The following is a 26,454-nucleotide window of genomic DNA, read 5'->3' on the forward strand; positions in this document are numbered from 1 at the left end:
CAGTCAGCTATCACCATACTCATTGAAACAGACAATTAACTGCCACACGTGCTTACTACCACACAATAGTGCTAATTTGCATCGCCCACAGCGACGACAATCTGCGCTATGAGATCCACACCGTGATCCTACCCCAGCGCATGCGTTTCACGACGCTGCTCATGTCAGATATGGTGCGCGAACCCACGAACGCATTCGGCGATCAACTGACATCCACCATTCGTCTCTTCTGGACTCTCGCGTTTCTCGCGATTTTCACCCTCTCAACGTGGTTTGCGGCACCATGTTCCATTTCAATTTTTGTTCCTCTTCATGCCTACTGACAACCCTCTGAGTTTGTCGGTCCCTGTATACAGTCCTATATCAGATCCGTTCAGCCCGCTTCATTAAAAGCGTGACCCTGTTCTATGATTTCCGTTCTCCTCGTATCGTATCTCTACCAATGACTGATTGCTGTACAATTTCGAAAAAAAATATCTGGATTTACTCCGATATCAGCAACATAATGGAGATTCTTGTCACGAGGTCGTTTCAGAACCGAGGTCATTCAGTCACGAGGTCATGAAGCGAATCATTGCATCGTAGAGATTTTTCCATGCGGATTTAAAAATATCCGCATGCATTTAGTACCGTGGTTTTCAAATTGAGAGTTGCGTTTACTGGGGGGAGGGGCAAATTTTGTGAGTAGCATCGTGGCGAACTGGCTATATTCATGTGTGTGTGTGAGCCCGTTTAATACTTTGAAGTTGTTCTTTTTAAGCTTTTTCCGGGAAGCCGTGACTAAACGATGACGACGCCAAGTGAGCCACGGGTCGAAAAAGTTTTTAAACCTTTGAGTTAGTGAACAAAAGAAACAATACGTAAACAATGACAACATTTTCTGAAAGCACGCTTCCATGAGTGTGAGCGTCACTCATGGAAACATGCCCAGTCCCCACATTAAAGAGCTGTTCCTGCAGGCCTCGATGTTTGGCGGGACCCAGGAGATAAGATTTTTTTACGGAAATCCTTTAGAGTAAATTTATAGTGTAAAAAAAGTATTATTCTTGTGCTCCCCAGTATAGAGACTTGCCAGTCTCCCCCATGCACCCATGTAGGGGGCCATGGGACGTAATGTCCCTGTCAAATCAAATTTTGGACGATTAAGGGCTGAGAAAATTCTGACAATTGTGCGACTTCTTTGATGTCGTCCATTGCTTGGATCATGAAACTGAATGAACTGATGCATGAGATACTGACAATTTTGTACATCACCATTATTAGAATCGTTCACGAATAATCTCGATGAATACTATACAGTATTTTCTAGTAGCATATTAAGAAATTTTGGGAAATATGTGATTTAAATATTTTGAACTTAATCAAGTGTTTAGTTTATATTATAGCTTAATTATTTTTGAAAATTCTAAATACTAAACTTATTAGATGATTTTTCTAAATAATCGAAGAGGTATTGTAGTGGTCTCTTTGACTTAATTGTATCGCAACCGATATTCATAGTAATCTAATATCATCTGTAAAAATGATGCATGCGTAGAGAAAACTTCAACACATTTTCTGGAGGTCTTTATTTGAACATTGTTTAATAGGCAGATGAAGTGTTTATTTTGAATTGATAATTACATGATAATTATATATGTGTGCATATATATGTATATATATTATAAAAAAAAGCAACAATAAAATTAACCAACACAAAAAAAAGCAAAATGTTCACATAGACATGATAGAGACTTTGTGATGATAATGGGTATGGAGAAGTGGATGGATAACAATAAAGTATTTAGAAATGGGTAGTGAAGTAATTGTATAGGTTATAAAAAAAGTAAAAGATGTATTTTTAAGAGATGAATGAAAGGAAAGTAAAGAAAAACACTAAAAACGATAACAAATGTCTTTCAACAAGGCGAAAATAAAAGTTATTCGAAACACAAGTTTTCCATGAATTAATTTAAAAAAAAAGTGAATTCTCGGTCACAATAATGGTGGTTATTAATATCCAGCCAGAAGCTGAACTTTTCAGCATTGTCGAAGGGGAGGGAACAACAACGGATAAGTTTCTAGCTAAAAATGACAGCACTAGTGACAAAGAACAATTTATGAAGAGATTCGTCTGTTAAAATATGTTATAGATTAATCGTAACATTGTGCATATGAGACGTAACATTAAAAAAAATGTTTTTTCTCTTGTTGAACGGTAAGGAGTTCTAAAGCACAATCAATATACATGCATAACCACTGATATTTATGAATATTAGGTATAAGTTATGAATGAGACAAATGAAAACACATTTAGATTAAATTTATTTACACGACTTCTGAACAAAAAAATCTGTAGAACGAAAAAAATTATATAAATGGCATTTTTGACAAAATTTTGGACCACCAATTGTTTCTTTCTTCTCTACAAGAGACAACTGCTCGGATATAAATTTAATTTGAATTTTTCTTTAAGGTTAGAGCAGGAAACTGAACAAAAACGTAACATCAATCTACTGGCATTTACAGATAGCACAAAAGCATCTACATGTTTATGGCAGAAACTGTACTATACAGAAAATTTAAGAACCACGATTAGTTTTCAAGTACAGTGACGAATAAAACATCGAAGTAATTCAGCATATGCAATGAAGGACATTAAGATGGAGAAAAAACAAATTTTACAATAAAAATTTGATCAACTGATTACCCAATTAGAGAATAAAGTCTATTTTTTTTCCTACTCATAAAAAATATTGAACATGTAAAACACATTTATAAGCAATTTCCTTTGAGTCCTTGACCCAGTCTAAGTTAGCCGTTATTTTCAAGCTTTACTCATCTTTCAGTCTTGAAATTCGGTTTCTAGTCATGCTTTATGTAGCGTTTGCACTCGAGAAGACGGTGTAATCAACGATTGAAAAATTATAAATTTTCACACTGACGTTGATGGAGAAATCCCTTCCTCTCGTAGTCGCCGGCATCGAATTTCTTCTGCAATATCGATATTTGGTCGGCAAAGGTCTTTGATTTTCTGAAATACATATATGAAAAAAAATTAAAGCAAATCGTCTATTTCTCAAGTTGATTGAGCAATCGTGCTCGAAAAACTCAGTACCGTTAAGATCCTACGAATAAAATCTAGACAAAAGCATTTAAATACTCTTTTGATGACGTTGTAGTCATTTTAATAGCTTGATTATAGTTATTGATGTGGGGCATAGTGTAATTTCAATGCTGAACTGATGAAATTATTTCAAGAAAAAGAGACGGGAAAAAGTAACAGAACCTAAATCTTGTACTCATATTGAAAATGTAAGTGAAGTTAACTTAAGATTTTTCTTTACTTAATTTTTCTAGTAAATTTACTTAATTCTTACTAGATTTTTCTTTTTAATTTTTTTTAAAGTACACATGCATGCTATTAATATTAATTTGGTCTTGGTAATTGTATTAACGGGAATTTTTTTGAAGAAATTAAAGTTTTTCCTTAAAGTTTTTTAAAAGTTTTTCTTAAAACAAAGACGGCGAGAGTTTGCATTTCTTAATGTGAAAAAGTAGAAAATGAACTTTATAATGCCCCATGTTAATGGAATTTAATATTTTTTTGGTTTTGTACTTTCCGAGAGTTTAATAAGTGTTTTACTTTGGTTTATCGCGACTTTGATTTCAGATTTTCGGTGGTTTTATGAAGTATTTTTCAAAGAACTAATGAGGGGTTTGAGAAGAATGATAGAATTTTTGGTCTATTTACGAGAATATTAAGTATATTGTTTGCTTTATTTATTTTTTGGCCAAAATAATATTTGAATGATGTTTTAGCGTTTGTCATGTAGCTTATTTGACATGGCATATACACGTATTTGGTTATTACTACCCTAATGATTTTTCCGTCTGAGTACATATGACTATTTTTTTAATATTCATATCACGAAAAACATTAGAAGATCTGGTAAATTTTTATTTAATTTAACCTAAAATTTTGCCTCAAAAAATAGATACAGATTACAAAGTAAATGACAAAAAATTCATTTGTGAAATTTCTGAAAGTCACTTCATCACCTTGTTGCCATATAATAAATACCATTTTATAGTATGTACTTTAAAAATCTTGTACAAGAGCCTTAGACTTACTTCACTGAACGTCCCGGGTGTGGTTAGATATTTGTAAAGTCCATAACCTGGTATGCATAACATTGAAGATAGACCGAGAAGCCAGCCAATGAATTGTCCCCACCATGGATATACGTAACCAATGTAACTTAACGGTTTATACTGTATCATACTGAACAGGAATACTCCCTAAAAGAATAAAGGAAATTGTATGTTATACGTGTGCTGTTTTTTTAAACGATGAGAAAGGTCTTCAAGGAATGGAAAGATAAAGTAACGTTGAAATATACTGTGAAATATATGAAATAGGTATTGAAAAGTTAGTAAATTGAAAATTCCCATTGTGTTAATGACAATCTTCTCCAGACATGGCAATAATAGTCATCGTAAATATCGGCAAACGGTATTTAAAATTATCCTGGAAAAAACTGCCGTGGAACAATTAAATTGACAAATGAGTTAGGAGGCTGAAATAATTTTGATTAACTGCTCAGTTTGTTATGCTTGAATACTAATATGAGAATTCGAAATAATTTGCATGAAGAAATTTAGCTTAGCCAAAACATCATGCCAATAACAAAAAGAAAAAAAATGTAGGTTTTTTTTATGATAAAAATATTGAATCAATGTAGTGAGATACTCACGAAGCAAACGCATGGAGTGAAGAAAACCCAGCACAATTTCCACCAAAAGCATGGATAATAGCCCAGCATGTCTTTCAAATTTTCATAGTAGCGGTTAACGCCTGAAAAATAAAGTTTTCAGAAAAGTAAAAGTTTATAAATGAAAAGTTTCTGTTCTTTGAAAGCTTTCAGCTGATAATTCGAAAGCATATAATGTTAATTAACAGATATGTGGAATAAATTTCGATATTGTACAGCAACTACAGGAACTCAACGTTCTTCTTTGAAAGAACAAATGCAAGCTTATGAAGTTTTTTTAACTTTGACTGATCGAAATTGATGGTTCGAAATTCTATGCATTTCTAGATAATAGAACAAACATAAAAGAATATAGATATTTTTTGTTGAAATATTGAAAATCATAATAATTTTTTTTCGTATTAGAGGGGCCGTATTAACGCATGTGCTCTTTTGGGCACACCACGGGAGCTTCCAGGTGAATAAAAACCTCATGTTAGTACGACCAAAATGTAAAAAAAAGAAAATAATGTAATGTGAAATAATTCTAAAATGGTTTGGCTGGTACTTTTCAGGTCTCGTAACGGGGGAGGGCATGATTTTGTTAAGATTGGGTTATTAGTTTTTCCTCTTTTTTTGTTCGTATCTTAATTTTGTAAAAGTAATTTTTTTAGGAAAATAAGAGGTATGTTTTCCAGTCTTACCATATGACCAAGAGATGGATACAACTTCGAAAAATATGAGAAATAACAATGAGATCCCACTTGCTGCGTAGTAGTCAAAAAGCTGGAATACGTACATTCCACCCTAAAGTAAAAAAATTACGAAATTGTTTTTAATTGTACAATTAGAACAATGAAATTTATATTGTCCGATGCGAATATTTTGTAGAATAGGTCATTGAGTTCATGACATACATTTATATGGTAATTATGTGTTTATATGTGATTATGTGTTCACATCATAGCAGACAATCTTGCAATGTTTTAGTTAAGTTGGTTTTTGGATTCATAGCATTGCGTGACGGAAAATATGAGACTAACGTACGATTTGAGAGAAGTAAAACAACAAAACCTTAAGTTTCTATATATTATAAACGAATGCGCCAGTTCAGCCTCGCAAAATACCCATGTCTGTAAAACCATTGTGCAGCGTTCCATAAAATGGACCAGACAAAAAGCATATAAAACAATTGCTGCATTTTTCGGAATAAGTGCCGCACAGTGAAGGAAAAAATATTTGTGAGCTCAAGGTACACCTATTCCTCACGAAATGGTACAAATAATTTTCATTTGATATCTATTTCTTTTCATTCGGCAAAATAGTGTTTACAAGAGGTTATTTTCAAAATTATCAATGCTATTTACAAATATTTAAATTTCAATTCAATTAACTGGTAATTGAAAGCAGTGAACCTAACCTTAACTGAAGTGATGTAGGTGACAGTGGATCGGACTGTGAACCTGAAGGTCAAGGTTCGAATCCAGCTCGTGATAGTCTTTGCATTTCTCTCCAGAGTGGTCCAACCCCTCGGGGTAAATGGCTTACATCCCACTAGGGACAGAGCTTGGGCCTCTACTGGCCTTAAAGTGAACCTGTCACATTCACCGCTCGATTTTACGAACCGACACGTTTTTATGAACTAGTCTTCTGGTATAATATGCCCAATATGCCCTTTCTTTGAACGTCATCCCCATTTAATGAACTTTTGATTTTAATTGAATAATTATAACTATCTAATTGTTCAAAATCGTTAGAGTTCATAAAAACGAGCTTTGACTATATTATGTAAAAGTATATATATACATATATATTATTTTTTAAATTTATACTAACGCTTGCGTCAACGTAACACCATAATATCCAAAAGAATATTTGCGAAAAGTGGAGCACAATGTGCCTATTCTGAGAGATATGTGGTACTAAAATTGAATTTATTCTTTTTAAATTGACAGTGCGCACACAGGCGATCTTCATAACAAGAAAGAAGTTTCTATTAATATATCTTTCCAGACCATTCATAGATTTCTTGCCAATTTTTTTTTCGAATAACTGATTGCTCACAGAAGGGTTTTAAATCATATATGCTTTCATCAAAACAAAAATTCTACGTAAACATTACGCTAGCAATGTAGCAAGACCGCTGATGTGATGTGTTTGCGTGCGGAACTTATGGTTTGCCGCATGCAAGCTATTAAATTTTGCCGCCTTTCCTTCGTTGCAATGTTTTTGACCACCAATTACTAAAATCTGCTGCCTTTTCGAACTTGCCGCCCTGGGCTACAGCCCGCTTAGCCTCCTCCTCTCCTCTGTGCGAAACACCGTGAATATGTATGTACATATTTCCGAAATAAGTGCATCATAATACAAAATATCGTTTCGAATTATGTATGTAAATTGTGTTTTTATCCTGACAATCACGCTTCAACCAGACAGACTATATATAGCAGTATGTAAATTTTTGTTGTGGAAACATTGCGTTTAGAGAAGATTTTAACGAGGTTGAAAATCATAATTTTTTTTTACATTTGAGTAAGATTTAGCTTAAATAAATTGAGTTTGATACCGAAAAGCAGATCTCAGTGAAAAGCTAGAATGATCCCCTAAACTCATGGCGTAGTAAATTAATTGCATTGATGCAATTTCGCTATACCATTTTGAATGCGAACTCAATTGTTTTTTTTATCACAAACAAAACACACAAAAAACATGAACGAGATTACCTGAGTGACAAAACAAAGGCCCATCACGTATGAGATGACACAGACAACAGCAATAAATAATTCTTTGTGGGGTCGAAGGAGTCGTGGCCACTCATCCACAACTGCAGTTATGAAGCCTTCCATTGTGCAAAACTAAAAGATGAAGAAATGAAAATCTGCTATTGAGAGATAAACCGAAATTAATCTACAATCGGAAATTTCTGTGCATAAGTATAGGCTTTGAATAAGAGATACTACAGTATATCAAATATTTCTACATGTAGTTTACGGTGTCAATCTATATATACACATATACATTAGACTAGTCGACTGCACCTTTGACGTTGGAGGTATGCCTGTATGTGCCTCCCCCGTATTCCCGCCCATGTTCTTGGATTCATCTTCACATCAGCCAGCTGTCGAAACCTTCACTACAGAGTGTCAGACAGTGGTGGTCAGACTCACTATGTATACTCTCGAAGGGCAATCTCAATCAGGGGTGTACACAACATCGACTTTTGGATGGGGGCATAGAAGGCTTAGGGGAGTGGGGAACAATGAATTTCTTAGAGAAATATTTTAGTTATTAGCCTTCAAATAAGATTGAAAGTAACATAAATTGATTAAAACAACATATATAAAGGTATTGCCTATCGATATTTTAATTTTTTGAAAAATATTTTTTTTATCAAAATAAATTTTTGATCGTCTTGTGGGGAAGGGGGGGGGGAGACACGATCCACCTATGTACCCATGTACCCCCGCGTGTGCTTCTGAACCCGATGTTCAGTAGGAGGTGGAGCCAGAGCTGACGAAGAGTTTTGCTAACAATGAGGAAGGGGAGGGGGGTTAGAGTTTTGTTGACTTTTGCTGACGGGGGGGGGGAAGGGGGGTCAGAAATGGCTAAAATCTGCTGACGTTATACTTAAATGGCCTCTTAGCGCATGCTAAGAAGGTGAGAATCCTGTCTGTTGTACACCCGAATACAGTATTAAAATTGAGGACTCTATACCCTATGTGATAACATGTCGCTAGAACAAGCTTCTTTGAAATATGGTAGCCCTTTGCGAATAAAAGCGTTCCCCATTCTGTAAATTGGATTTTCAATGCCGATCGTTTAGGAGATCATCTTTCTGGAACGGAACGTCTCATTTGTCATTGTAAAGAGGTTTGAGAATCAATTTCAACATCCCAGAAGAAAAGAACCTTTATACAGCTGCATTGAAATAAGGGAACTCGTCACATCATTTTTCTGTGATCATAGTCGACATAGTTGTAAGAAAAAAAAATGTTTGTTCGTGATGTGTGTCTTTTTCGGATTTGTTGGCTAAAATGTCTTTTCCACAATGGCAGGCGAACTTTTTTTTTTTGGTTTGAAACTAACGATGCTATCTCATTTTTATCATAAAATAGATACAAAAAAATTCTCATAGCTCAAGTAATATGAGACGTTTGAGTTTCATTCATTTTCAGAATTGCGAAAAATTGAAAACACACTTTTGCTTTTGAGAGAAGCTAGAGATATTAGAAAAATAGAATACTATCAGTGTCCTTTTGATACAATGTTTTAATCCAACTAATTTTTTTTTGCAGAATTAATTATATTTGGAGTAATGTTACCATTCAACTCGTAAGTGAAAAATGCGAGTTATTCTAAGTAAAGCGAGAAACCATGCACAGGACCACAACTATAGTATTTTCTTGCTTATAATTCCGTGGATTATAGGTTAAAAAAGCATAGATATTTTTTGGTGAGGATTATATTCTGCTGCACATCATCCGCTTTTTTCCTGGGGGGAAAAAGATTTAAAATGTAAATAACATTTTTAAAATTAATTTGTGATGTATTTTTAAAGAAGGCGTACAGATGTGAAGAGAAAAATTAATGTATAAAAACTTGACCAACAACCCGTTCCATTCCTTACGATTTAATTTATAAAATTTGTACAATAAAATTTTATACAATAAAATTTGTATACGCGGATTATCAGGTTCGCAGCTGCGGGGAAGAGGAAGCACACGGGTCTAGCGACCCGGGCGCCGGACCAGTGGGGGGCGCAAATTTCACTCTTTAACCTTTTCTTCAACATCACAAGGGGCTGCCAAAATGCGTGAAAGCAGAATTTCACTCCTATATAAAATTTTAGGGGAGTAGATTGTAAAAAGAGGGTATTTTTTTAATGAAAAACCCAGAAATATAACTCTATTAATCCTTCAAGTGACAATTAGAAAAATCACTAAACCCTCCTTCAAAAAAACAAACAAATGTCATATCTTATTTAATATGAAGCAAGCTTTCTTTCGATTTTCAGCAGGTGCAAACTAAGGGGCATAGAGAAAAGTTTTCATTGAGAAATTAACTTTATAAAATATCCGGGCTTGCCACTTAATGGGGGTCCTTGCCCCTTAAATGGTTGAAAAAATTACCTACAATTTAAAGTGCAATATTTACCTACTACAAGGAGTATTTTCACTAGTGAACCAAATTTGGAGGAATAAAATTGAATTTTGATGCGTGAATTATATATATATAAGCATTTAAATACGGATTGGCAAACACTGGCAGGTAGATATTTGGTCAGACGAAGCGAACATGCATTTTTACACTCCCATCATGTTGAACGAGCCATTGAAGAAAAGATAATGTGAAAATTTCTGTGTCCCCCACCGTTCCGGCTCCCGGGAGCATGAATCCCGCCTACCTCACTTAGTAACGGTCCTGCCCATGCATTTCTCACAATGAAAGTCATCATTTGTGCATGCTGTGATCGTATCCAAGTTGGTCAGAAGTGATTCCTTATCACCAGCATTCCCGGCTACACCCATTAGTTTATGTCATCTTCGAATTACTAAAAATCTCTTCGATACTTTTATTTTAATTATCGATAAAAAGCAAAAAAAGTATGGAACCTAGGAAACTTCATTGAGGGACTCTCGCGTGCAATCAGAAAATTTCGTACTTTAAACTTTGAAAAACAAATAAAAATGCAGTTAAAATGTCTTCGTATTTTACACCTAAATTTCTTTAAAAAAAGAAAGTAAAATTTCACTCTAAATAAAAATGAGTTTAAATTACCTGGCTGTCAAGTCCTAACATTAAAATCATGAGGAAAAACAGCACAGCCCAAAGTGGAGATACAGGTAATTTTAGAACAGCTGAAGGATACGCTAAGAATGCAAGTCCAGGGCCTAAACGGAAAGAAAGCAAGAAAAATATTTAGTAAGTCTCAAATTATCATTATCTTCTCAGACATAACTTTCTTTACGATTCACAAAAAGCTATTTTCTGACAGATACTGCATGAAAGCTTACGATTACTATTGACTATAAGCAGTTTCACTGATGTTGATATGCCATGCAGAAGATCGTTGGTGAATGAAATAGATTTTGAAAATTTCGCAAACCAACGTTGCAAAGTTGGCTGAATTTATTCTTTCAATTTACAATTTATCGAATGCATCATTTGTTATCAAATTTGTCCGTGTTACAACAGTGAGAAATCAGGAGGCCTGGGTCAGATCCACAGGTTCGATCCCGGGAATGGACAAAGAAAATTTCTTTCCCTATCGGAAATGAGGTGAACACCGATAAATGGTACGTTATCAATATTCTCTCGTGAATGTACCGTCAGTGTTTAACACGAGGACTGAAGTATCACATCACTTTCTCCAGAGAGAAAGAACTCCACCCAAAATTTTATGGTAAAAAAGTGCTGTATGGCGATATGATGGAATTGGTGTGCGGTTAAAAGAAAAAATGAGAATTCAGATACACACGCAACAGAAAAATACATACAATCAGGTATTTCAATTCTTTACCAATTTGCCACTTCCGATTCAGAAAAAAGATGGCAGCACCTACTTAACACATAACATGCATGGCAGTAGATGCACATGACATTATTAGTTTCCTCATGGGTGTAACATGGTAGGCCCTTGTGAAGCATCCCAGTTAAATATAACGTGGTTTGACTTTAAGCACCAACAGACAAGCTTAGAAAGGAAAAAAAAGTTCACGTTCTTGGTCTTCCAAGAACAAGAATTGAATCACACACCACGTCACGTGAAATTGGAAGATTCTATTTTTTCTTAAAATCTTTCAAGAAATTCTTGAAATTTTTTTTTCAGACTTGGCCTTTTCTGCGTTTGTTTTACATACTTTGCGATTGGTTTGTAGCGCCAGGGCAGAACGAAATTGCCAGACAAGATTATAATTAAAATTTGAGCCAAGGTCCAGCCCGCAAGGGACGAATGAAACTGAGGATACGGAGGAAACAACTTGGGGACAAAAACTAGTTTACGCGAAGACATTTATGTATTAGCAACCCCAAACAAAATAAACCCTCTATCCCGAAAAGGTCAAGCTGGAGACCTTTATAGAACTATACATGACACATATCGGAAAAATTATCCAGCTTTGATAAATTTTGTACGTGACGAAGCATTCTTTTGAACAGATATACTTAAAAATACATCTGGATTAAAAACTGAGAAAAAGCGTTTTTATTGCATAAATTTAACGACACTTCACAAAACAGCAATACTAATGAGCAGTATAAACATATTATATAAACGAAATAACAAAATAGACAAAAAATACTTCGATGACATCGCAGGTAAATTGATAATGACAGCAAAGAGATGGCGAAAAAATGTATTGCCATATTCACATTTCATCTGTTTGAAAGAAAAGATATGATATGACGATGACGATTTTTGGCAGAAAATTATCAAGTACTTACCTAGATAATAGTTTTAGCTGTGATATACAGATTTCGGGAAGAAGTACTGGGGTATATATAAGGAAACACAACATACCTGTCGTGGCACTGTCGCTAGTTATTTTCCAATGTTATGAAGGTACACTGAACTAGCTGAATAAGTAAGATCGATGAAGATAGTATATTACCTGAAGCTGCAACTTCACTAACTGGCTTGTTCTGTTCATGTGCCATGAAACCCACGACCGAGAAGATGACAAATCCAGCAAACATTGAGGTACCACTGTTAATGCATGACACAATCAAGGAATCTCTGAAAAAATTTAATTTATTTTGAATTTAATTGAACGTGCCAAAACAATAAAAGATATGAGTGTGTGTGAAAAAAATGAAAAATATCTCATTATCTAGATAGAAAATTTTGTTCATTATGTGTCACATTGATGAAAACACATAAGTGAAAAGTGAATATGTATTTCAAGTATTATGTGAGAAAATAAAATTGGCCTACTATAATGACATTCAACGTCTGCATCGTTTTCCATAAATTAAGCAGAAAATGAAAAAAATCACGATGATGAACCTAGATGTATGCAAAGTTTACATTTGTTACGGGGCTAAAGCAAATAATTAACATCGAAGAACTTGCAGCCTATTAGTTGATGGGACATTGTAGTTAAGAGAAGTCGGCAAGATGAATTCTTAATTTCAGGAGAAGGATTGGTTTTCAGATCTGGCAAGTCGGCAGGTGCAGCAAGTGTCGAAGCAGGTTCGGCACCGTACCGGAGGCGCGAGACCGTCTGCTCTGGTGGATGTGAGTCGAGCACGAGTCAGTGCAGCATTCTACGGTGCCATCCCTTAGAGAATGCTGCGGCTTCGCAGGGACCGTACTTTCCGACAGGGAGCCCTCCCTTTTTCCGAAGTTTCGGCGGACAGTCAACGACAGACCCGAAACCGCTATGAACCGAGGAAATCCAACTGTCTAATTAGAACAAAGCGTTGCGATGGTCGTTGAGTGGCTATGACGCGATGTGATGACAATGTTTCCCATCATGATACTTGGAAACTCACGGAGTGGTTGGAGACAAATGATGTGTTCCACGTCTTCCACAACAGGGAACGATGACTTTTGAATTAACTACAAAGTTGTGTGAACTAGACTCAAAATCAGTGGAGGTCTATACCTTTCACGGAAAAGTCGCAATTCGCTAACAGAGTGTGACAGTGTTTACATACTACATTATTTACTATTCATCATGATCAAAAATAAATAAGTTATACACTCAGTTGTCCTCACCTATAAACATTGTTACTGTACTTATTGTAGCTTCCAAGAGCGATCAACGATCCAAGACCCAGTCCATATGAAAAGAAAATTTGAGTTGCAGCGTCTATCCATACCTATAAAAGACAATATTTTATCATTTATGGTAGTGGTTCTCAAACCTTTGTCTTCCACGGCTCCCTTGCCCTAGTGGGCATGTGCCAGTGACTACCCAGAATAGTCTAAAGAAGAACCGTTTCATGGGATTGGATAGGTACACATTAATAAGGACAGCTGACCATGGCACCCCTGACAATGGTTGGTGGTGTCTCAAGAACCCGCGGAGCACACTCTGAGAACCACTGTTCCAGGGTAAAAAATCGGTATCAACAAAGTCTTTGCAAATCTGCACTCCTATATGCTGAACCTACGAAGATTGTCAGGCTACCTGCCAATTCACCATATCCCACTCACGTTGAAGAAGTTCCATATCTTATGAAAAAAAAATGCAAGATAGGCAGTGCTGTAGTCAGAAATGTTTTTTGGGAGGTGACAATTGGTATTTCGGAAGGAGACCAAAAGGATAGAACAATACACTTAATCATGTTATTTTATATAATATTTCATTTTTTTCGCATTCCTGGGGTGGGAAGAGAAAACCCCCTAATTCCATGTCTAGGTGCCTGGAATATACCGAGCGGACTCATTGTCCTCCATCTTGGAGGGGCAAAACCAGTTTTCTCTCCACAGCGACGTCTAGTCGTTAAAAAAAAACGGAATAGAGAACAGCCATTGACTGCCGCTGTGGTGGTCGAGTGGTAATAGTGACGAACTCGCATCATGAGGTCCTTGGTTCGAACCCCACTGGCGCAACAATGGTGGTCGGCTGAAGTAGATTTTCTGTGGTTCCCAACTTCGAGGCATGAATGAAAGCCGATATCCCCGTTAAAAAGTCTCACCACAGAGTGCAACAGACCCACAAATATTAAATCATTACACTTCACTCACTACTGAAATATACAATAGATGGCAGAACCGAAAAATTAGACACAACACCAGATACGCACTCAGAGTGTTAGGTACACACACACACTTCTGGCACAACTCACTAGGTTGTAAATTGTCCATGGCGATAGACTTGAGTTGTGCTCGGTTTGAAAGAAAGAAAATGTTTGACTGTAGTGATAATACTGATGTCACACGTCACACAAATATGGCGGATGAGCCAGCTTGAGGTTTCCAGGAGCTCTCCCCCCGAGCGGGAGCAAACCCCCGAAACTCTTTCGCCCGTAGAATGCCACTTACCGCGTCAGGAAAGCATTTCTGACCTGCATTGCCATGTAATTCCGATTTGTCTTTGAGTCACATACTCTTCACAGAAGTTTGTACACGCAGAGTAATTAATCATTGTGTAGATCGTTAGCATGAAAAATAGTTTCGATTTCAAATTCGGTCAAAATAAGAAAGCACAGAAAATCCAGGCATATAAAAGCGACCAATTTAATGCGAAATTTGAACGACAATGCAAAGTCACATAAGAAAAGTAGAATGAGGGATATAGGTGAACATCGTTCTTTTGTTCGATATAGAACAGAACAATGAAAGCCGCCTGTCACTTTTTCTTCGTCTCAGAAGATGCGATCTCTGCTGCGATAAAGAATCAAGATTGATAATGTTGGCTCTTTTGATGGCTCATGAATTTTACAGAACAGAACTATTAGTAAGCAAAACCTTTAGCTTATCAGGACCCTTAACTTAAAATTTTGAAAATTTGACAAATAATCGCGAAAGTGCTAGTTAACATGATATCATGATTTCTATTGACTACATAAATTTATAAAAAAACAAAGTAAAATAGTACATTGCAAAAAACTTCCGTTTATTGATTAGATGTAAAGATAAGATAAAGAGCTGAAAATAATAATAATATATAATGATAGCTGAAAATAATATATATATATATAATTTACCGTAGAAATTTCATACAGTTGGGATTTCACGCTTAGATTTTATGGACGAATAAAAGTATAATCACCGACATTACTTTTTATAGAAGCTTATGAACAATGTAAAAAGAGAGATGCAATCACCGACCTTCATATAAATAAAGAGTCCACTACTGTTACATTAAATACGATACAAACGTACAGTAGAACGTATTAACTACTATACTGCTCAGGTTTAACCAACTTCAAAAACTTTAAAATAAGAAATTTTCAGACTCGCTTTTTGATATTTTTTTTGGTAAATTAATCACCTGAGAGTCAGCCAACTTGTTCATGTCTGGCATGATATAGAAGCGTATACCGTCTCCAGCGCCTGGCAGGGTAAGTCCTCTTATGAGCAAAATGAACAGCAATAAGTATGGGAAAAGTGCAGTGAAATACACGACCTGAGAGAGGAAAAATAATAATCTTCAAAAATATTTCAAATATTTATGCTCTCTCATAAACTTAATACATATGAAACCAAATCCAATAAAAATGTAAAAATCATTATTTTTAATTTCCGGTGTACAAAGTCGATTTAATGTGCATCCACGTTTCACAGTTTTATGAGGGTATCAAAGTACCTCATACTAAATTTACATTTGAAATTTCTCTTGAAAAACTCTGTAAAATCTACGTTACGGTAAAATGCCCAGCTTAGTTGGCGTACAACATGTAAGATATGGAACATGAACTAAATGAAATATGCACTCGTACATTCGTGAACTGAGTCTGCCTTTAATAAATGTCTGAATCAAACACCTGCCACAAATGTGATTATAGATTTTTATACCTTTCCTGTCCATTTTACTCCTTTCCAGATACAGAAGTAGCATAGAATCCACGCCAAAGCCAAAGTACCAGCAAGAGGCCAGCGTACATCACCGGGTTCACCAAGACCTGGTGTTATTTGCAGAACATTTCGTCTTTAAAAAAGTAAAAACAACAATGCGACTTTATAGTAAATTTTTAGCATTTCAAAAGCATAATTCACTTTTATATTGCACTTTGTGAGTCCCAGCAGAATTATGGGCAATGTAAAAATGAGACCGGTTTGGGGTTTCATCGGGTTGTTTTGACAATTCGAGTTTTATTTTGTTTACTGAATTTCTACTTCTAAAATATTCACTGCATTTTAGCATCGAATATCATTGAACACTCTTTTTCATACTCACTCCCAATATTCCTTCACTGGACTTTTGTAGTTTGGTGGCAGAGTAGCATTCAATACACATGAGTCTGTTGTGCAATTGGTTGGATTTTCATACTCAGAATGGCAGAATGGTGTATTCCACCAGTTGTCACATGTTCTCCATAGTACGTCCCACCTTAGCGAGTTAAATATGTAGTACAATGCCCAAGATAACACAACTATATAATAAGTGTTCAACCAAAATGCCATCACTGCGGCAGCATAACCAACTCCTGTTTCAAAAAATAATACATGAAACACTGTAGTTTATATAAAACTCTTAGATCATAAACTCAGACATATTATGTGGTATTACAGTAAAATCTTGCTACATCGATACTTGCTTCAACGATAAATACCTTTACAACGATATTTTTTAAAAATCTTGTTTCGAATCACTTGTACTCTAATGTTCAACTCCTATCGAAACAAAGATATATGTTTCACTTCTATAAATTCCTCTACTCGTATAACGATATTTTTTGAAGAAATTTTGAAACTGTACTATATACATACACACAACGGTATTTCATTACATTCCTTCCAAAATTTACTTCAACATATTTTTAAACGCGTTACCTGTTTTTATTTTGCCGAGGGCGTCTACAACATCGATATTTTGTGCTATCTGAACACCGAAAGCTTTAATGAATTTGTCGGTGTTACTATTTTCTGTGTAGTATATAAGAGTGTAATGCAATAAACACTTTTACAGGGGCAAAACAGGAAACTGAATTTTATTTGATTTTAAATGGTTTAAACGATTATTTTTTCAAGTTAAGAATTGAGATATGCGTAATGGTATCCAACTCAAATATCCTTAGTAAAGCTATCGACCCAAATTAGTTAATTAATTAAATAATTAATTTTTTTTTCTTTTTAAAGGGCATTTTGACATAAAATGAACACAAATCAGTCAAAAATTTTTTTTTTAACAGTCAGTTTCGGCTCAGGTTTATGATTGAGGAGTTAGCTTTTGCCACCCTTTAAAAGGCCGTTTGTTTGGAAAATGTTGAACGAGTGTTATGGCATATGTGATGATGGCTGCAAAGAGAAGGAAATTGGTATTTTAATTGCGTGGGGGAGGATTTCCTGCTGAAGATAGTGATGATGTCTTCTTTGGGAAATTTGGATGTTACTTACGTCAGCAAAGTTTTGTCATTGTTGAATGAATGGTCTTTCCTGCTAAATATATGCTCGACACATTAACTAACGGCATTATAACAAAGCATTATATTCTATAGATATAAAAAAAGACAAAGGGCGGAGAAAAACAAAATAAGTGAAAAACACAGGAAGCTTCTTGTTATATCATTGGTGGTCTAAACCATAGGTTTCCAACTGGTGTTCCACGGAACTTCGGGGTTCCGCGAGAGCTTTCCTGGTGTTCCGCAGTATTAAAAACTCCAAATTTTTTCATTTAAAAAGTGCAATAAAATGTCTATATTATAGAAATATTCACGTGTGGGTTCCGTGGAACAGTCTCGTAACGATCATGGGTTCCGCGCGAAATAAAACGTTGGAATATTCTGATCTAAACAATGATGAATTGAATTATATTATTTAAAATGAATAATCATCATTAATCATATTATTAATAATTAATAAAAGTTGATTGATAGAGTACATTTAATATGCTCTACTCATTTTGAAAATAATTAAAAGATGTGCTGAGTGTCTTTCACGTATTTTTCCCGAAAGTAGTGAAATATATTAGTTGGGTGAATTAAGTTGTTCAATAACGGCATTATAACGTCATGGCTATGATTAGAGATCGAAGTGTTCAGTATAACGTCTGGTTTTTATTCAAGTCCAAGTTCAAATCCGTGTTCAGGAATATATTTGCGTAGCTGCTTTAAATTAGATCTAAACTATAGCTCTTGGTTCATATAAAAAAGATCGTCGTATTAACAAAGAAAACTGAAAAAAATGGATAAAAAATAATGATCAAATGAAAAGTTGATCAGAAGATATTAGTTATATTCAGAATATCTCAGTAATATACGATGTACCATACTTTTTGCCTATAACTCCCGGCAGCGTATAACCAGACGAATAAAAATTTCACTACTTTGAGAAAAATGTCATCCCATAATCCGCATATCAAAGTTGTAGTTGTTTTCCTTTAACACCAATAATGAAATCTCAAATACAAATACAACGCCACAACAGGCAAAATGCCCAACGAGGTGGCTGAGAAAAAAGATGCCCATAACAAATATGGATGCCATATATTTCAAAAATACAGCAACCCAATTAAAAATTCAATTAAATACAATATATATATATATATATATATACATGATAAAATATTATACAATGCCCATAAAGAATACTTATGGTTGTCTTATTCAAGTATGGATAGCTTCTCGATTTACCCCAACATGTTTATGGTATTTCTTTTTAAACGTGTCAATTGTGTTAGAATTTACTACTTCCGGGGTAAGCTATTCCATTTATTAACAGCCCTATTAGAGAAAAATTCCCTGCGACACGATAAACTCGCATTGTCCCTTACGAATCGATACTGGTGTCCCCTTGTAAAAGCAATCGATTGACGGCGTACTAATAATTCATGTCCATCCTATCCATCCCGTTGAAAATTTTGAACACTTCGATCATATCTTCCCGACACCTGTGTTCACCCAATGTAAACATATTGATTTGCATACAGGATTGAACTTTGATTTCCATGTACTACAGGAAACCTATTATGGAAATTGAAATATGTATACATATATATATTGATGTTATCGCGGTCCCGCTATTCAGAACTGTGATGTTTGGCAAAGTTCGTTTTACTGATTGTTGTTAATTCCCCCTCCTGAATCTCCCCAACATTTGTTATTCTACGCCGTGCTGTGCTCTTTTTAGTAATCATTTTAGGTGGACGATGCAACTGCTAGATGTGGAGAGGTTCCAGACTAGGATTAGACTGGTCACTTGACCAGCTACTAGGGATTGAGTGCAATCATGATAATGGTTTTATATGTACCGCTGGATGAGGAGCGGACGTATGGTTCTTCTCCGTTGATCCGATGGACGGGAAGTGACCGATGTTGTCGTTCTGCTGTTGGTCCGGTGGGACCTTGGGCCGCCGGGGTGTTCTTGCTGGTCCTTTTCGTGTGTCGGAGGTCCGGTGGTGCGATGCCGGCCGGCGTTCGGCCGGTGTTCTTAGTGGCTGACGGGGCTTTCCTTTTTCCAGCATGGTTCAGCCGTAAGGTGACCTGCTTATATTCCACAAGGGACAGAGCGGGGTCCATGTTTGGTGTTTGCATAACTAAAGCCCGAGGTCCGGAAGCGCAATGCCGGCCGGCGTTCAGCCCGTGGTCTTGGTGGCTGGCGGGGCTTTTTCTTTTTTTCCAGCATGGCCCAGCCGCAAGGTATCCTGCTTATATCCCTCAAGGGACAGAGCGGGGGCCATATTTTGTGTAAGCATAACTCAAGCCCTGAGGGCCAATAAGGACCCGCGTAGCTCTTCTCTGCACCCCTTCAACCAAGTCTATGTCCCTCTGTAGGTATGGTCTCCAAAACCTCACAGCATACTCCAGTCCAGGACGAACTAAGCCTCGGAAAAGCGGAAGAATGACTTTAGGAGAACGCGAAGAGACCTTTTTGAAAATGAGACCAAGCATTCTATTCGCTTTTTTGACCACCGCTGAACAATGTTCAGAAAGCCTAAGCCGCTCGTCAATGAGAATTCCCAAATCGGTGACCCTAGTTGCATCCGGGATAGCGAAACCATTCAACTCGTAAGAGAACCGTGGGTTGTTCGAACCAAAATGAGCGACCATGCACTTGTCAACGCTAAACACTCTTCTTTTATCAGTAAACAATGATAGGTCACCTCGTTCACTTTTATACTCACCGAATGCTCTTTTCTTTTCAAGATAAAGTTTACGCACGCTATTTGTGAACCATAGAGGGTGCGATGTACAAACACGTTTTTTTTGAACAAAGGGTATGACGTCGTGCAAAACAGAGGACAGCTTCGTACTAAATTCTTCCCATTGACTTACCACCTCGACTGATTGCAACCGGTCTTTGAAAACTTCCGCTAAACTTCCTCTCAAAACATCAAAGTTAGTTCTCCGAAAACAAAGAACCAGTCTTTTGTTATTAATCTTACCCGAAGAAAACTTACAGAGAAAACTGACGACACGATGATCACTAGAAGAAAACTCGTCCCACCGAAGCACGTTCAACAAGATCCTCAGCACGTGTAAGAATTAAGTCAAAAATAACAGTACCCCTAGTGGCTTTTGATACATGCTGATACAAAAAATTCTCGAGCACCAACTTAAGAAAGTCTCTTTTATACTGATCTCTAGCTGAAAGGTTCTCCCAATCAATACCCGGGTAATTGAAATCCCCTAGTATGACATCCCTCTTATGTTTACACATGTAGGAAATTTCATCATGAAATTTGGTGATGATTGGATCCCTATTCGGCGGATTGTTACAAACCTGAACAATACGTTTATGATGTCGTTTGTTTTCAAGCTCAACCCATATAGTTTCAATATCACTTCTCTGCACGTTACACTCTCTAGCCTTCAAATATGATTTCCCGTATATCAACACTCCACCCCCTTTCCTATCAGATCTATTTCTCAAAAAAGTATCGTATCCTGAGATGTGTAAGAAAGATTCATCCCCATCGTTTGCCCAACATTCTGTAATGGCTATAAGATCCAGGCCCTCCACAACTATCATAGTTTCTAAAAAATCTTTCTTATTACCCAAGCTCCTGGCATTAATTAGCACACATTTTAATTTGCCCGGTGATTTAGTGTCAATCGAGAAGCCATCCAAGTCATAGGTGGGTAATTCCCCGTCAGTACTGTTGTGATTATCATTAACTAACCCGCATTCTCGACTACGTGGTCTGGGAGTAAAAAAACTGACCTAAGACTATCGTAAACCTCCCAGACCCCGCTCCTATTTAGATGGATCCCATCCCAACGAAGCCACCTATCGGTAAATGCAGGAAGCTCCAAGAACGTCACGTCAAGTGACGAGCAAATGTTCTTTAGGCCTAAATTGAATTGGTGGATCCTACTTCTATACCCCTACTACCCCTTGGCAGTACTGGAATCACTGCCACATCTGAACCCTCTCCCTAGCGGATAATAGTAAATCCCGGTACTCTTTTAGAGACTCACTAATATTCCCTCCTACCTGATTCATTCCCACCCACAGAATTACCCGCAAGGGCAACTTTCGGCGATGAAAAACGTCTCGAACGTTGCCAATCTTCCCCCCAGGAAGACAACAGCGCTCGAAACCCCGAAAATCCCTACACACTCTGTTCCCGAGTTCCCTAATCATAGAATCTCCGATGATCAAACCCCTATCACTATCCCCCCTCTACCTCATCCACGACTACCCATTCACCCTCTAAACTGTCGTTGTTCGTGGAGATTGCTTCTTCATCAACAGGTGGCTCGACGACAAGTGACTCCGTTATTACCGGGCTTCGACCTCGAGTTCCAACCTTGTCCTATCCAAACACCCCTTACAATTGAAACTATCAGCTACTATCCCTCTAGATCAGGGAACTTCCCGTCGCAAGCTCTACACAACACTAGTCGAGGTCGAGGCATACTAACACTATTGCTAAGCCTAAATAATAATGCTTAAAAAATAGGAAAGTGAGAAACGTTAACAGGAAATTAAAATAACGTAAAATACATTACAATTCGAAATATACGTAAAAGATTGTACGAAAAAATTAAGTAAAATAAAATGCTCAACACTAAATCACGAAGAAAATATAAATGTATATAAAGAATACAAAAACACACCCAAAAAAAGTATTAAGCTATAAAGTATAATTTATACTTATTAGAATTAGCTAACTATCTCTACTCACTAACACTAAAAACAATAGGCCCAAATGGAAAAAAAATTACTGAGAGTACCCGGGAAAAGTATATGCTGTTTGATAACACCAACGTCCAAAAAACCCACGAATTTATATCAAAGAAGCGGGGAAACACAAACCTGGCGAATATACAACGAAATGAAATTAGAGCGAGAAAAAAAAAATTAAGTCGATCGAATATATATATATATACAACGAAAATTAAAAAAATTGAGAGCAATAAAAAAAACACTTATCTCGCAAATCCAATAATGTGCAGAAAATCCGTGACAAAATCAAACTAGAGAGTAAATTAAACACACAATCTAGAAAAATAAAGAAAACACCGCAGAAATGACCCAAAAATAAAAAACACGGTAAAACTCACGAGAACGAAGAAAAACACAAAGAAAGACACAAAATGGCTCACCGTGACGGATAATCCTTCGGTAATCCCCCGGCAACGGTTCCGGATAAAACTGCTGCTCTTGGTCATTTTTGTCGCACCACGGTCATTTTCTGCACACGAGGGCTAATTAGACCGAGACCTACAATTTATTGCCGATTCCGAACGACAGGCTTGTTTTTTAATACTCGTCGAGAGGTTGGTGCGCTAACCCCTCGATAGGGGACTCCCTGCGGTAGCAATATTTTCTGCGGTCATGTCACCGCTTCTGTTGTACCCCTGTGCAGGAAAGTTTTCTGACAAGGACGAACCGGGTATCGATCTCGCGACACCTCTAGCCATCCTTTGGTACTTCAGGCGAGTATCTTATCGACCTGGGCTACCGCGCCCTGCTGCTACTGGTCGGTGAGTGGAGCGCGATAAAAGCTCGTCCGATCCCAACAGCGGCGATGACGAGAAGGATGCAAGGGTGCCTTGAAAGGAATGCAAGGGATTGTTGGTCACGTTTTCTGGGAAAAATTTCTGATTCTTCAACTCGCATTTATGTCATCTATTATCTTTTAAAAATTACTGTATTTTTTTTGTGAAATATATTTTTAGAAATATTCATTCAAATTCCAACCTCTAGGGGAAAAAAAATCATTGATAGCACGCAATGGTTCACACTACCTTGCGGGGAATCGAACTCACATCCTCTCACTTGTCGGGTGAGCGCTCTAGACCACTAGACTACAAAGGCTACGAATATCTCGATTTTTCCTTAGAAATCGTGTGCATTGAATGGGACCATACATGGACGATCGGATCTAATTCTGGCCAAAGCTCACAATCGCTGAAAGTGCCACCAGATGGTGACTTATTTTCGAATAAGTCACCATCGGTCATTTAAACGGTCTGGAAATGTGCCGCTGGTCACTTAAGTGAGGCAAGAAAGTGTGGCGAGTCCCTTAAGTGATCTAGAACAGTGTCCCACTTAATTAATCTTTAAATGTTCCGCGGGTCACTTAAGTGGTTTAGGAATGTGTCGCGAGTCACATAAGTGGTCTGGAAATGTGCCACGGGTCACTTAAGAAATCTGGTTAAGTGCTGCTTAATTCATTTTTACATAATAAAGTTTGAGGTCGTGGACCACATTAGATGCCTTCAAGGGCCCGCTGGCCAAAGCGGGTTGAGCATGTACAGTATGTATTACAGGACTTCGAAGCACATTTTACCACGACGTTTTGAGTGTTATCACGTAGTCATCCATTTATTACCTCGTTCCTTCTTACTGCAATAAATGCATTTTTTCTCTCCTAATGAAGTAAGTCAACTTTAGTGTCAATTTATTTTATCACTTCCTAAGGAAACACGTGTTAAAAGTGTTATGTTATTGCAATTTGGATAATTTATCTTTTACCGGATATAATAAAAGTTGTGGAACAGTTTTGCTAAAAAACAAATTATGATTTCAACACGCGAAACGTGCTGATGGAAAATAGTGTAGAAGTTTGAGTAGAAAATTACAAGCAGTAACTTTGTAGCAATTAGTTATTCTAGAAGTTATACAAATAAAATAAAAATCTTGAAAGAAGTCACAGATAAAATGCAGGCTCGTATTAGGATGGTGTCTTGTTTTTTTTGTTGTTTGCGAAAATAATTCACTCGATAGAAAAGTCTAAGACAGCAGCGTGGGTGAGCTAACTGAGTTATAAACGTTTACTTGGCGCGTTCTTTCCTATATTTTTTATTTTCCTTTGTTTTAACTTTCGCTTTTTTTTTGCTTCTCATTTGTCCTCTTAACTCTTGAAAAGTGACATTGAACCGTTAAACGAATCTGAAAATAGGAAAGCTTTAATGTGGTGTAGCTTGCCGTTTGTTGAATGCACACAATAATACTCAAATGCGTGTTATACAAACACAAATACAAGGCCACAACAGGCAAAATACCCAACGAAGTAGCTGAAAAAAGGTGTCCAAAAAATATGGATTTCATATATATATCTACTATATTAAAAATACAGCAACCCAATAAGAGCAATAAAAATGAATTAAAGAATTGTTAATTAATTGAGATTAATTATTAATTTAAAGTTATTGAATTACAAAAACTTGTCAACCGTTTATTTTGAGTACTATGTTCATCTGTTATCTCAAGTAATAGTTAGAAAGATCGAGAGAAAATCTGCAAACGGTTTCTAGAATTTTTGCTAAAAATTTTAGAAAAAAAAACCCGTCCGATGTTTTATGAAGTTCCAGAATGATACATGATCTACTTTTTTAGAAATGATTGTGATGGAAACATAATTAAAAAATCTCGTGTTCTCCTCTTTCGTAAAAAAATTTTGGTGTAACGCGCCTCGTAATTATAAAGACTTTAATTTTCGAAAAAAAAGAACGAAAACAGCGGAAAAGAAGTTTTACAACACATAATTATAGAACTAACCAACATACGCCTGTGCAATAAATTTGAAATATATAACAAGCATGAAAATGTTTTAATGAAATACAACTTCAATGGCCACAACAGGCAAATTGTTCAACAAGATGCTGATAAAAATATACATGTATACAGTATATAACATTGTGATAACTTACGAATGTTTTGGCTAACAAAGATCACGCGTGATCCAGGCCTGGCCACGGCGGAGGGCTCAACCGAACCAACAAGCCAAGGAGGGAAGACGTGGTCCAGGATCTGGTGCCTGGCCACATAAAACAACAAAGGGCTCACTAGAGCTACAAAGACTTTATAAGAGCTTATTGACGTAAATTTTGTATAATAGAAATTTTTAAATTTGTGTATAATTTTTTTTAATAATGTGTTTATATTCATGAGTTGGTAGTGTATAACCACTACACTACCGCAGAGTTGATATAATTACTGCTTATAAACTTAAAGTTTGTTTATAATCATTAATAAAACGGGGAGGTGTGATCATTATCATATCTGGGAGACCCCGCTGCTACATGATCATATCTGGGCCCCATGGATCCAGCTATGATCATGTATATACTACTTTGATGTATTGTATTTTATATGCATAATAAAGCACACGACACCACCCAGCCCCCTCATCCGGGGCAATGGCTAAAATTGACAATGGTCGATAGAGCCTGGGCGGTTCACGGTATGAAATGAAATGTTTAGCAAAGATCGTTTATATATATATATACGTGGTTTTTCGGACTCGACTTATGAATGTTTTAGTGAATGTGAACGCACTCGTTAACATAAAACAACCACGTTTTGAGCTGATTTTTCATGATTTTTCATGCTACCAATGATCAACAGAATTACTGTCACTCGAGCCCAAAAAATTTATGTTCACCTAGGAGTCGCTTTCCAAAAATACTTTTATTTCTCTTTCAGAAAGCTTAGAGTAAGTTTTCAGTAAGATTTAAAGTAAAATGAATGAATACGCTAAGAGAAAATTCATTAAAAAAACTCTGCCTTCAATATTTTCAGACAACATGACGAGACACTCGGCATCAAAGTGAATGGCTCGGACATTCCAGGACTTCCTGACATTCAGTCAGGTTCATTCCTGTCATTCCAGGACATTCCATTCCGTTTGGTTTGCACGCATGAGAGATAAAAAAA

At 36.5% G+C, this 26,454-nt stretch overlaps 1 protein-coding gene across 1 annotated transcript in view; it reads right to left on the bottom strand.

The window, feature by feature from the left end:
• Positions 1 to 2,074: 2,074 nt before the first annotated feature.
• The window catches only part of Gat (sodium- and chloride-dependent GABA transporter), a 70,162-nt gene continuing 45,782 nt past the window's right edge, over positions 2,075 to 26,454 (bottom strand). Inside the window, exons 3-13 of the mRNA XM_089233754.1 lie at positions 16,583 to 16,832; positions 16,201 to 16,333; positions 15,677 to 15,811; positions 13,453 to 13,556; positions 12,344 to 12,468; positions 10,512 to 10,624; positions 7,457 to 7,588; positions 5,438 to 5,540; positions 4,737 to 4,837; positions 4,114 to 4,281; positions 2,075 to 3,013 (exon numbers count right to left, since the gene is read on the bottom strand). Of these exons, the coding sequence (XP_089089880.1) occupies positions 2,915 to 3,013; positions 4,114 to 4,281; positions 4,737 to 4,837; positions 5,438 to 5,540; positions 7,457 to 7,588; positions 10,512 to 10,624; positions 12,344 to 12,468; positions 13,453 to 13,556; positions 15,677 to 15,811; positions 16,201 to 16,333; positions 16,583 to 16,832 (1,463 nt within the window). The 3' untranslated portion in view covers positions 2,075 to 2,914. The remainder of the gene's footprint in view (positions 3,014 to 4,113; positions 4,282 to 4,736; positions 4,838 to 5,437; positions 5,541 to 7,456; positions 7,589 to 10,511; positions 10,625 to 12,343; positions 12,469 to 13,452; positions 13,557 to 15,676; positions 15,812 to 16,200; positions 16,334 to 16,582; positions 16,833 to 26,454) is intronic.

This window comes from Pholcus phalangioides, unplaced genomic scaffold, assembly GCF_987345545.1.
Source record: "Pholcus phalangioides strain wild (caught in Gottingen) unplaced genomic scaffold, Ppha-v1.0 ptg000007l_1, whole genome shotgun sequence".
NCBI classification, from domain to species: domain Eukaryota; kingdom Metazoa; phylum Arthropoda; class Arachnida; order Araneae; family Pholcidae; genus Pholcus; species Pholcus phalangioides.